This window comes from Salarias fasciatus, chromosome 11, assembly GCF_902148845.1.
Source record: "Salarias fasciatus chromosome 11, fSalaFa1.1, whole genome shotgun sequence".
NCBI classification, from domain to species: Eukaryota; Metazoa; Chordata; class Actinopteri; order Blenniiformes; family Blenniidae; genus Salarias; species Salarias fasciatus.
This window is the reverse complement of record NC_043755.1, coordinates 19,225,263-19,237,457: the sequence shown is the minus strand read 5'-3', so window position 1 is coordinate 19,237,457 and position 12,195 is coordinate 19,225,263. Positions and strand designations below refer to the sequence as shown.

The 12,195-nt window shown below is 42.1% G+C and overlaps 1 protein-coding gene across 1 annotated transcript; it reads left to right on the top strand.

Annotated features, from left to right (window-relative positions):
• Positions 1-3,510: 3,510 nt before the first annotated feature.
• tpbg (trophoblast glycoprotein) lies at positions 3,511-9,915 on the top strand. The gene has a single exon (XM_030103242.1). It carries the CDS (start codon positions 3,947-3,949, stop codon positions 5,075-5,077), a length of 1,131 nt encoding a protein of 376 aa, XP_029959102.1. The 5' UTR covers positions 3,511-3,946; the 3' UTR covers positions 5,078-9,915.
• The last annotated feature ends 2,280 nt before the right edge of the window (positions 9,916-12,195 follow it).

Sequence of the window (12,195 nt, the reverse complement as noted above, 5' to 3'; positions counted from 1 at the left end):
AGGGTGATGTAACTGGAAAGATTTGGAGTTCCATTTGTTTTGACGTAATTTTGTAGAAATAAACATTTAATAATAATAAAAAAAAAAACTTCAACACAAAGTGAAAAAAAAACTGAATCACAGTCACAATGACTACCAATCGTGGTCCAAGACACGTAAAATCAAATCAGGAAGGCTTAAAACGTCACAAAGATACATGCAATTATTACTTTATTAAACAGACAAAAATACCTGAAAGGAAACTGAGAGAATAAACACCAGTGAAACTCTCTAAAAGACTGACACAATTAATAGAACACAAATTAATAATTAAATATAGCAGGAGATCCAAAACCTAACATGATATAACAACAAATAATCGACTTGGCTTGCATAAAAATTACAAATTTACACAGAAATACCCGGCTTTCACCGATCAACCAAATCATAAGACATCTTAACAAAATGAGTCCATACAATTATCATGAAAGACAGGAAAAAAAATTTAAGACACACAAAATAGAAAAGTATCACAAAGATTCTTGAAACAAACTTAGACCCACAGAATAAATAAAAACAGGAAAACACAGAAATGTATAAAAGTTCTAAATATCACAACACTACAGAGAGGCATGAAAATCATTTTAAAGATAGGCAAAATAAAAATCAGTGAAAAAAGACATCATTTCACCATAGAAGGAAATAAAGAGACACCAAACCATATTTACAAAGACACACAAAACATAAGAGAATGACCACAGAGACTATGAATATACATTTTGTGTAAGGCACTTAGAGAATCCTGTCCCAGGATTTAGCCTTTGATAAAATACTTTTCCAAATCTAATTATCTAATCTCATGCCAAAGTAATCTATATTGTTTTTTTTTTTATTAATCATACGAATGCTGCACTTTAAATTTTTTGAAAACAATATAATATTTCTTTAGTGCATGCCCAACACGAGGATATGAAAGAAAAATGTAAGGTTTGTACATCCTCTGTGAAAAATGTCCCATCAATTCCAGTAGTTTCATGCAGAGCCAGTAGACTTTGGAATAAGGTATCAGTTTCAGGCACAATTCAGCTTTCATGGAATTACTTCGATGATTGCCACATTGACCCAGGCTAAGAAAAGAAGAGGGTCAAAGAGGAGGGGAAAGCTAAGGTTACACTGGGCTCTGCACCAGGGGCTTCCAAATATGACATATTGATGAGCACGCCCTCCTTCTACCATTCAGGCATGAGCACATCCACAGTTTTTCTTCTGAGCTGCATAATCCTGTGTAATCCTGCAGCCAATGCACTCTGCACTTGAGTCACTTCTGAAAAGTCATTGTGGAAAGATAGACATCACAACTCTTTATTTCCTGAAGTCATCTTACCAAAGTGGTGGATTTTTTTAACTGTTAATCTCAATGAACGACTGCCATTTATAGTCAGTTTGACTCTTGTGGTGGAATATGTTTGAGTCACACTGAAAATGATACAGATATGTATCTCTGACAGAATGGTGTGTTTAAATAAATTACAGTAAATAAAGACTCCATTCTGTGGCCTCATGGGTAATATATTTTCTTCAACACTTTTCTTTTATGCTACTCAGTTTCCCTTGGGCTATGTTGTGCTTTCCACAGAGACTATCAGACTGTGTGTGGTGAGCAGGATTCAACATCAAATCTTTTGAGGGGGCTGGAGATGAAGCTGATGTGCCCACAGGAATCCCCTTCATGAAGGAACAAAGCCGGTACTATGTGAAAATATTAGGCTCCAAATAAGTCATTTGAGGTAAAGTGCGACAGCAGATTTCTTTTTGAACTGTTTGATGCTTTATTCATTCTTACAAATCTTCTTCACTGTAGTGCTTGAGAGCAAAGGGAAAAATGAGTTGAGTTCCTTCTCTGGATTATTCCGTCATTCTTGTGTATATCATCATCGTAAGGGTAATTTTTCCATGTATATATAGAATATTGTATGTAGATCTTTTATCCATGACTCATTTTTCATGCCATAAATCAAAGTTTATAGGCTGTATAATTCTGCATGAAAAAACTATTCCAAGTTTGAATGTCAATTTCTTGAGTTATGTATTTCTTATAAATTGATATGTGTTCTACTCAAATAATATTTGTTTGGCTTTGTGACAGTTAACAGTTAACATATTGTCTTTTATGGCTGTTCTCTGCTTGAAACTTTCTGATATTTTACAGTCATATTTGGCTTTTCTTCTCCGTTTTCCCTTATAGTATACCCTTTGTCAAAATAAAGTGCTCAAGAGAGCCACAATACTGTTAACTCTTCAAATAAATTTCATTCAGCTACTTTATTTCAATAAGTGCTCTCAAATAGTCCAAAATGTTCAATCGTGTGATTGATGGAAGCATGGTCTGATTTCTTTTTTCCTTTTTGCTCTGCATCATAACATCTTTGTATGAATTATCAACTGGAACGATGTGTTAGGATCTTCAGGTACCACTTTAAAATCAGATAAGATGATTAATCCCACTTGATTTCTATGTAATCTACATACTTGTTTGTTGTTGTTTCGAAATTCCCCATGAAATGCAATTGTTTGCAGTGTTTTACCCCATGATGGACTGGTGCTTTGTCCAAGGTGTACCTGCCTTTGTCAGTTATAGAATATAAAAGATGGATAGAGTGTTTTTATTTGTTTGCTTTAATTCATTTCAATTAAAATCTGAGGTTTGTGAAAACAGCTTGATAAATATCTGAATGTTCTGCCTCCCGTGGTGCTTTCAGAAACTCAAGGAACCTTCGGTAAGCAACACTCTGACAGCAATGTTCTGCAGGGACGATGTGGGACTGATGGAGCTTCATAAGTTATAAGAAAAACTCTTGTTACATAGTCTAGAAAGAACAAAAGCATAGATTAATTTCTCAGCATCACTGCGAGTCAACATGTTTCTGATTTTAGAGGCAAGAAAGCAGTGAAAGGTAAAAAATATCTTTATTATATGTTTAGATTATTTGTCTCTGGCGTGTTTTGGGCCACACATAATAACTACTGAGTCCAGCAGCAGAAAATAGTTAGCTGACCCATATCAAGGGACTCAATAGATTTGTGTAACTATTTTTACCTTCTTTCGCATCACCTAAAAAAGTATTTTTTTTTTTATTTCAGGACAAAAAGTAGGCGCTGGGGCCCATTCGTTTTGTTGCTGTTTTTTAAACTTCTGACCACATTTAACAATATTCAAGAAGTAGATTCCCCAGCTTCCCAGATCCCTCTTTTATACACGAGGCTGTACCATTGCGTTACAGATCACTTTAGAAACACTCTCCGCAAAGTTATATTTAGTTTTTCGTTTGTGTCAGTATAACTTTAAAGATCAAACAGTGGCAACATTAAACAAAAGGTGTAGACGTAACAGCAGAGCTTTACAGAAACTTGTTGGAGAGTTAGTGTCCCCCTTCTTCTCCTGGTTAATGGTACGCTCCGCCCCGGCTCCGGTCCGTGCTGCGCTGCTCGCCTCAGTTTCAGACAGTCACTTCCAGAGCGGGTCTCTGTGCGCTTCTTCGCAACCCTGCAGGAATAAAAACATTTTTCTTGTTTGTTTCAAAGCCCGAGTAAAAGTTTGTTGTCTCAAGTTTTTTTGGTTTTTTTTTTTTTGGACTGTCCGTTTTTGGTTTTTTTTCCCAGCTCTTTAGCTTTTTTTGTACTGTAAAGGACAAACAAAACGGAGAGGAGGAGCGCAGAAGTTTTCCAGCTTCTTGGAAATGTAGGCTCACTCTAGTCAAGGATGGTGTGGGGGTAGTTGTGTGGAGTTGGACCTGGGGGGCAGTTTGTGACGGGATAAAGGTGGGAGAGATTGTTGGGGGGGGGAAAAAAAACTTTCCCCCGCGGAAGAGCAAGGCGGCGACGGGGCTGGAGGGGAACCTCTTTACGCATTGACGCACGGTTTGCGCACACAGATTTGTTTAAGTAAAAAAAAAAAAAACCTCCCAACATGCGCAGGTCGTGCGGCTGTAACCGCGGACAAATCCGAAGGAGACTAGTCAAGTCCGCTGTTTTGAATGTACTTTTTCTGCTGGTGATCGCGCTGTCCTGCCACGGCTGCCCGGACAAATGCCTGTGCTCCTCACAAACTGTGAAATGCCAAAACCAAAACTTGGATGCCATTCCGCATTCCTTACCGAACAACACCAAATTCCTGTTCGTCACAGGAAACAGCATTTCCCGTATTAGTGCGGCCTCTTTTCCAGCCCGCCTGGACCAGTTAACAGATCTCTATCTCAGCGGGAATGAGGTGGAGTATGTCGATGACATGGTATTTCACAACTTGCCAAACCTTCAGAAGCTTGACTTGAGTAACAACCAGATCCTAAATTTTAGTAAAGATGCTTTCCCCGATGACAGCAAGCTGCAGTTGCTGAACCTCAGTAGATGTTTTCAGAATCATTCCACGGCGGATTTGGTCCTGAATTTCCTGAGCAGGGGAAACCTTCCTCGGCTGACCAACCTGGACCTGTCCAGCAACGACCTCGTGATCCTCCCCGACAGCATCCTGACAAACCTCTCCAGCCTGGCCAGCCTGAGCCTGCAGAACAGCTCCATCATTAGCATCCACAACGGGACCCTGAAGGCGCCCCCGCTGCAGGACCTCGACCTGAGGGACAACAGCCTGAGGGACCTGCCGCTCTCCATGCAGGCCGAGTTCAACCTCAAGCCTGGCCTCCGCATCTGGCTGGCGGGGAACCCCTGGCGCTGCGACTGCTTCATCGACGAGACGCTGGCGTGGCTGAGGAACTCAACGCAGGTCGTCGACCTTCAGAACCTGACCTGCGCGGACCCCGAGGCCCTCAGGCGCCACTTGCTGCTGCAGGTGGAGCAGTCAAAGCTGAAGTGTTCCAGCGAGATGGAGGGCGTGCTGGAGACCTCGTACGTTTTCCTGGGACTCGTGCTGGCCCTGATCGGCGTGATATTCCTGCTGGTGCTCTATCTGAACAGAAAGGGCATCAAGCGGTGGATGTACAACATCCGGGACGCTTGTAGGGACCACATGGAGGGGTACCATTACAGGTATGAGATAAACTCTGACCCTCGCTTGGCCAATCTCAGCATCAATTCAGATGTGTGAGGGGAGGATCTGAGGACACCGTCTGGGAACATTCAGACCGTAAATGACTTTATAATATCTAGATCTGCATGGAAGTCTTCCTCAACATACCTTTCACCCTTTGACATGGTACTACTCTGGTTTTCCATCCATCACCGCTCTGAACGCAGCCCCTACACTGAACCTCCCGCTGCATGTCCTGTTCAGGTGCCCGGCGGCGGAGCCAGCTGCCTTCTCTCCATTAGTACCATTGCATGGACAGTGAATCATGGCAGACTGGGTGTTTTTTGTTTTTTTTTTGGTAAGCTGCAAAGACTGATGTGTTCTATTTTTACTTTTCCTAAAGGATAAACGGACAAAGTGCATTGACTTTTAAGGGAACGTATACTTGGATTTAAAAAAAAAAAAAAAACTGCTGGTCATTGCATCCTTTTCATTATCGCTCTGCTGCAAAGAAATTATACTGCTTGAAATATTTTTAATATGTGTTATACAGTACGCCTTTTTTTGAATGATTTTGGTGCATATTGCATAGGTATTTTGGATTTTGTAGGTAGATGTGATTGCTCTTTTTTTTTTTTCCTGTGAAGATTATTCAGCTAAATAAAACGCCTCTGGATTGATGGTATCTTGTCTCAGCTGAGGGCCTTTTAATCTTGTAAGACAAAGGAATGTGATCCCACAGAGTTTTATGGCCGAGTTCAGTGCCTCTCTCTCACACACACACATACGCATACATCCTCATTCCACAGCTGATACACACACACAAAAAAAACCTCTCACTCCAGCTGTTGGAGGGTTCAACAATCTGTGAATCTCTTTTTTTTCCCATGTTGCAGACACTTATAGTATCTCCACAGTAACGGTTTAAAAGCTGCTTTCATTAACAAGCCAGATACCACAGGAGAAGTACAATTCTCCAGCTGAACAGAGGCCGCGCTGTCTGAATTTAAATGAGCTTCTATCTGTAGGTCTGAAGGTGATGAGAGTATAGCCAACTGTTATCTCCCCGTCCAATTTTCTTCCTGCTGATCAAAAAAAAAAAGAAAAAAAACTTCAGCTGTGTGTGTGTGGAAGCTGCAGGCGGTGGGCACGTCTCACGCGCATGCTATAGCCCTGTTTACCTGCAGACGTACCTCCAGTGAATTCGGCGAGCATTCGAGTTGGCTCTGGATGCAGAATAAAACCCGGGAAAGAAAAAAAAAAAAAAGGCGAGTGGTGTTTCGTGGCACATGCAAATGAAGGCGAAGCTGAAGTGGAGATTCTTGCGGGGGCACACAGAGGTGTTATGGAAATGAGCCCACGTGCTTTGCTTTTTCATCTGGCACTGTTTTAGGGAAAACTAGCATCCTTGGGAAGAGAAGTGTCTTCCATTCATGTTTGCACCTAATTGTCTTGTTGCTTTCCCCCTCCTTTATACATTCCAGTATGGATTAATAATTAAGGAGTGGCAACTCCTTTGCATGTTGTTGTCTACCACTCTAAATTAATGATGTTTGTTGTGTCTGCATGCAGGAAAGACTGAACTTTCTTGGCCCTTTTCTGCAGCACCGCGAGATAATAATCTCCCTGCACCCCTCGCTCACATAAACACACAGCGTCTCGATTAAGCGCGCCTCTCGTCGCCTGCAGCTGCATGTAATTGGCAATGCAACAGCGCAACAGCCCGTGCGTGCGCCGCCGGATTTCCCCCGCTGTTGGCCGGGGCCTGTGTCCTGCGGCTACGTGGTCTGATATTTCACGGCATATCTTGGTTTCTTGGCACGAGGAGGGCAAATATATTCAGTTTTTTGTCATCAGCGATTGTTATTGAGGGGGCCGGTTGGACTTCAGAAGGGGAAGCCATGTGTTACTCTGTCTGCTTCGCTCTGGTGTGAACGGCTCCATACGTCTCCTGACAAACAGAGCAGCTGCTCGGCTGAAAACTCATCCTCACACCTTCAGCTTCACACTTCACTCCTAAGAAATCTTTGTGACTGGGAGGTGCTTCTTCGAAAGCTGCAGTGTCAGAACAGGAGATGAGGAAGCATGCAGTGCATTTCAGTGATACTGTTGCCTCAGTTTTTCATGATCACACCTTCAGTTATGGCTGTTTGAGGTCATTTGTCATTTGAGCCATGTAATCGCTGTAAAGAAATATTTCGGGTTTGAGCTGCCACTGTTCATGGTTTTGAATCGGCTCGAATTAAAGACATGGAGGCAGTTGAATATCGGTTATTCTCTGCAGTCTTTAAATGCCTTCTGCTCTGTTTTAGCATCCTCAGTGTACATTATGCTGCTGTGTGTGACACTTGGATTTGTATTAATATTATAATCTATTTATTATGTTATTTTGCCATCTTCACTTTTGGCTCTACGTTTGGAGGCAGCCTGCATGACGTCCACCTGTTTTTGAAACCATTTCATCCAGGTCCGGTTTTTGAGGTACGAGAATGGATTGCTATGAACCAAAGCAGGGTACAGTCTGCACAGGCTGCTGGTCCATCAGGGAGACAGACAGACAGAAAACTAAACTTGCCTATTCATACCAAAAGGTTATTTAAATCAGGGTTAGAACCCCTAACCGTAATGATTAAAGCTACACATTGTTGGTTTATTTAAAATTGATGCTTGGTTTCTTTTGAAATCTAAAGAGTGTTCTTTTTCTATTGTCTGACAGTGAACTGATGTGTTTGTTAAAAGTAAGCTATGATCTCTAAGGAATGTTGATTATGTACTTATGCTGAGTAAATTAATAGTAAAGCTAAATATCAGTCTAGAAACTGTAGGGACGTATATGTCGGACCAGTGGCTCTTTATCTTTTTTCTTTGGAGCATCCTCTAAAAGTCTGCTGAAGCACTCTCTGATCTCTAATTGGACAAAAAAAATTACAGTGAAATCGTTCAATGACTGAAACGTCCCCTCTTTTCTAGATTGTAGAAATAGTGTTTTTATAATGTTCTTTAATGTGTAAATCTCCAGGAAATATGTTCCCACATTACATATTCAAAATCAAGACTTACTCCCATACAGATAGAAACTCTTGTTTTCTCACAGTGGATTTGTAATTGTTGCATGTTCATTTAAAAGAAAAAAAAAGAAAAACTTTTACTTCACACATGTTATTCCCCAGCGCCTGGTTTCTTTACCTCTCCGCCCCGGGAGACAGATACAGGTGCAGGCTGCTTCCAGCCCAGTGTAACCACAGAGACCGTCACTCGGGTCGCCGCCTCTTCCCTCCCTTCACATGCACTCTGCAGAATCATATTAACGTGTGATTTTGACCAACCACGCCTCGAGCTACGCGTGGTCGGGCAGGTGTAATTGCAGCGAGGGGAAAAAAGAAAGCAAAGTCTCGGAGAGTGAGTAGCTGAAGAGGGAGAGAAATATAACAGATGAACTCGGACACAATGACACCTTCTCAGGCCCGCTCAGCGGACCCTTTGTGCTTGTTATCAGCGGTCTCTAAACAGCTCGGACGTCCAAATAGCCGCTCGTTGACTTATGGTGTCAGCTGTGGTCCACAGAGGAGGGGGAGGAGGAGGCGGCGTGTCTCCGCCAGCTCCCTGTGCGCTCCCGGCCGTTTGTTAGGGCCTAAAGCTCATCGCCAGACAGGAGCAGGACTGATGTTTACTCTGGTTGGTAAACAGAAGCTTTGCTGCTGATACTGAAGCTCTGGGATTCAGGCGGCGCTCTAAATGACCTGCTGAGGCTCGGCTCTTTGACAGCGGGGATATTTGTTGTCTTTTGTTTTCCCACACTTCCATCACCAAGGTTTGGGGCAGAATGGAAATGAAATGTCCATTCTGAGCTCGCAGCAAAGTATTTCTTCCACGGTAATGCTGTAAAAGAAAAACAAGTGATACAAAATAGGAAGAGAAAGCTGCAGATTATGCGATCGTCATGTTTGATTGGGTGGATCTTTTACACTGGATAGTGGATACCCTTCTTAACACCACCTGAGCAGCTGAATCTTCTCTGCCTTTCTCAAAGAACCCTGGTGGCAATCTGTCAGCACCAGGAATCGAACCAGATTTTTCAATTCAATAAAGAGAAAGTAACTCTGATTGAGCAGTAACTTACTGGTAAAATCTGACAAGTAATTTACTGCAAATGTGCTTTACAGTAAGAAAAACATTACTGTTGTTTCAACCTATCTCACACTAATTTGCTGTATTCCTATATTCTTTCAGTATTTACATTAATGTAAATTTCATAACCATATTTTTACCACACTGTACAGTATTAGTTGAGGTTACTACCTTTTATTACAGAGATAATCATTTGCAGTTAACCTTTCAGAAAAGAGCTTCACTGTTACAGTGAATAGCGCCCTGCACTAAAGAAAAGCAGACTTGTTCAATCTAACTTCTAACTGTAATTCTAACTCGGATGCTTTTATTGTGCAGTGTAAGGCAATGAATAGTTATGACGCATACTTGAATTTTACTGACTGGTGTAACAAAGATGGAAGATAGAAAACATCTGGATGAACAGATTCTTGGGTTGAGTTTCACCAACGTGTAAATAGAAGTGGTAAAAAAGGCACACTTTGTAGAATTTGTTTTATTTCTAAATCCAGTAGTTAAGGTACAGGATCACATGGTGGTGTAGTGGATTGTACTGTCGTCAGAGTGAATATACCCTGTATTCGATTCCACACTTCTGTGTGGAGGTTGCATGTTTTCCCTGTGATGTGCTTGAATCTGCATCGACTTTAAGAGCACAGTGGATTCTCAGTGTGAACTTAAACAGTGTCAAAATACCCAAACTTACAGTTAAAGGCTCAATTTTTATTTGAGTTTAACAATAATAATGTTGACGTGTACTTTCTGGGAGTCTTAATGAGGCAATAAAAGATTTTATTCTGCGAAAATGATCGAACTATATCTTTGTATTATGAATTTTTCTTAAAAAAAATATCCGGTGAAGCTCTCTCACAGAAAAAAAAAAAAGCCTAACTTTTGACGATCTGCCACTTCATTGTGCTTAACTCAGTCTGCCAAAGCCTCGTCTCCAGCGGGATACATATCTCGTCCATCTCGCAGAGCAAGGCTGCAGCCAATTATGTTCCAGTCTGTCATGTAATCTGCAGCTTTACTGCTCACAGGAGACTTTTGTTCCCTGACTTTATACATCGGAGCGGCGCCTCCTCTGCCTCTCCCCTCGGGTGCTGCGCCCTGTCTTCAGGATAAACCTGAGGAACCAAATCCTCTCTTGTTATCATCAAACCGCGCGCTTCGCAGAGGAGTATGAGATGAGGATAGTTAAAGCATCAGTAGCTGTAGATAATTATGCACGTGTACCGTCATTCATGTGAGACAGACACAACAAAGCAGCTGAGAGATGAGCCCAGTGATGCACAGAAAACTTTCCTGAAAAGACAGGAGACTTATTTTATAATCGTAATAGCACTTAAGAGCTTAACTGATGGCACATGCACTGCAAAAAACCCCCCCAAAAAAACAAAAACCCAGATATATATTCCACACTGTTCCCTTTACACAATCATGTTTGTTGAGCCACAGTTAATATGCCAGTGCACTTTCTCGGTGTTGAGAGAGAGACTGGCAGGTGATCGGATTGCCAGAGTGCCGTAATTACATTCACTGTGTCGCACTGGTCTGCTGCTCCACAAACACCTGGCAAGTAGCCCCAGCTGCTGACCTTTCCTTGGAAAAAAGAAAAAAAAAAATCCCCCCTCACAGACACACAGAGGCATGCTTTCTAGAAAATGACTTTTTTCTAACAAATTCCCTGAATCGCCCTCCTTCCTGGTTCAGCAGCGGCTCTGGCAGGTCTTCCTGTGTGAGTGCTGGTCATTGACAGTCTGCTCCGTCTGATATGACTGAGACACCGCTCCTTGACCCCCTCCCCCCCCTCCACATTGGTCCCCTCTAATGTGGATTTATGATGTCGCACATGAGCCTGCCCTCCTGTTGGGCCACGTCGGACTAAATGAACAAGTAACCCCCCCCCCCCCCCCCCCCCCCACTCCTCCTCCTCCTTCTCCTCTAACGCCCCCAAAACGAAGACGGATCTGAGCTGACAGCCTCTCCGAGCCAGCTCGGCCTCACTGCATCTGCCGCACGTGCTCGGGGGAGAGGAGCAGGGGCGAGATGCAGCGATGATCGAGATAAGGATGAGCAAAAGCAGCCAAGATATCTGGCAGCTTTGCTCGCTTGGATTTGCACTGTGAGCAAAAAACATGAAGATGGAATAGAAAAAGAAAAAAAAAAAAAAAGAACTGTGGACCTCAACATGATGCATGTAAAATGTCAAAATACATACTGAGAGTGACCTTTATGCAGGGATTTGCCAGCGCTGAGGATCATGTGAGGTTTGTTTTTACAGAATCCTGAGGATGTAAAATGTTAATAATATACTGACCTTTCCTGTGTGACCTTTTATTCCTGGAACACTTCAGAAGATAGTTTTAATCATCTCTAAAATATGAATTTTTTCCATTAGCAGAAATGTCCATTTTGGCAAAATGATTGTGTCTAAGAAAACCTCTTGATAGGCACACATATGCTGTAAATAGTGTCATGAGATTCTCCCTATTCCCCGGCAGATCACATCCTCCACTGCACTGGTTTCTAACCCCAAAAGAATCAGAGCGTATCCCAGGTACGCTCTCAATTCTAAAATGTGCAAATTATGTTTGTCTTTGTTTAATGAAGTGTGCAAATCTATTTTTCCTCAACGCAGACATAGACAAAGCCTCAAAATCCCCCTTGACGGTCGGATTCCCCCCAAAGGAGCTCCTACTGAGCTACAGCTGTTCTAGATCAATGCTTTCTAAACATTTTTTTTTTTCAGGATTCCAAGCAAATTGCCTCTAATGAAGGCTATGGATGCCGTCTGTGATCTCTGATCTCTGCCAAAATGTTACTGTGGAAAAAAACCCTGGGCAGCTTCCCAGGTCTGGTCCAAATGATAGAAAAAGTCTCATTATGTTTTTTTTTTTTTTTTTTTTTGGCAACTGAAAAGCTTTAAAAGCCACCCAGTGTTCTGTGACACACCCACAAGCCTCATATTGGAAACCACTGCTCTATATCTACTTATGTACTGTATTTTATGATGATTTAGAAGGCGATCTTCATATAGTGAAGTGAATATTGTAATGTGTCGTAGCAGAAAGACTAGTCTTGTTTTT

Bases quoted from the DNA above. Each gene is read 5' to 3' on its own strand.
- tpbg (XM_030103242.1), top strand. From the start codon at position 3,947: ATGCGCAGGTCGTGCGGCTGTAACCGCGGACAAATCCGAAGGAGACTA.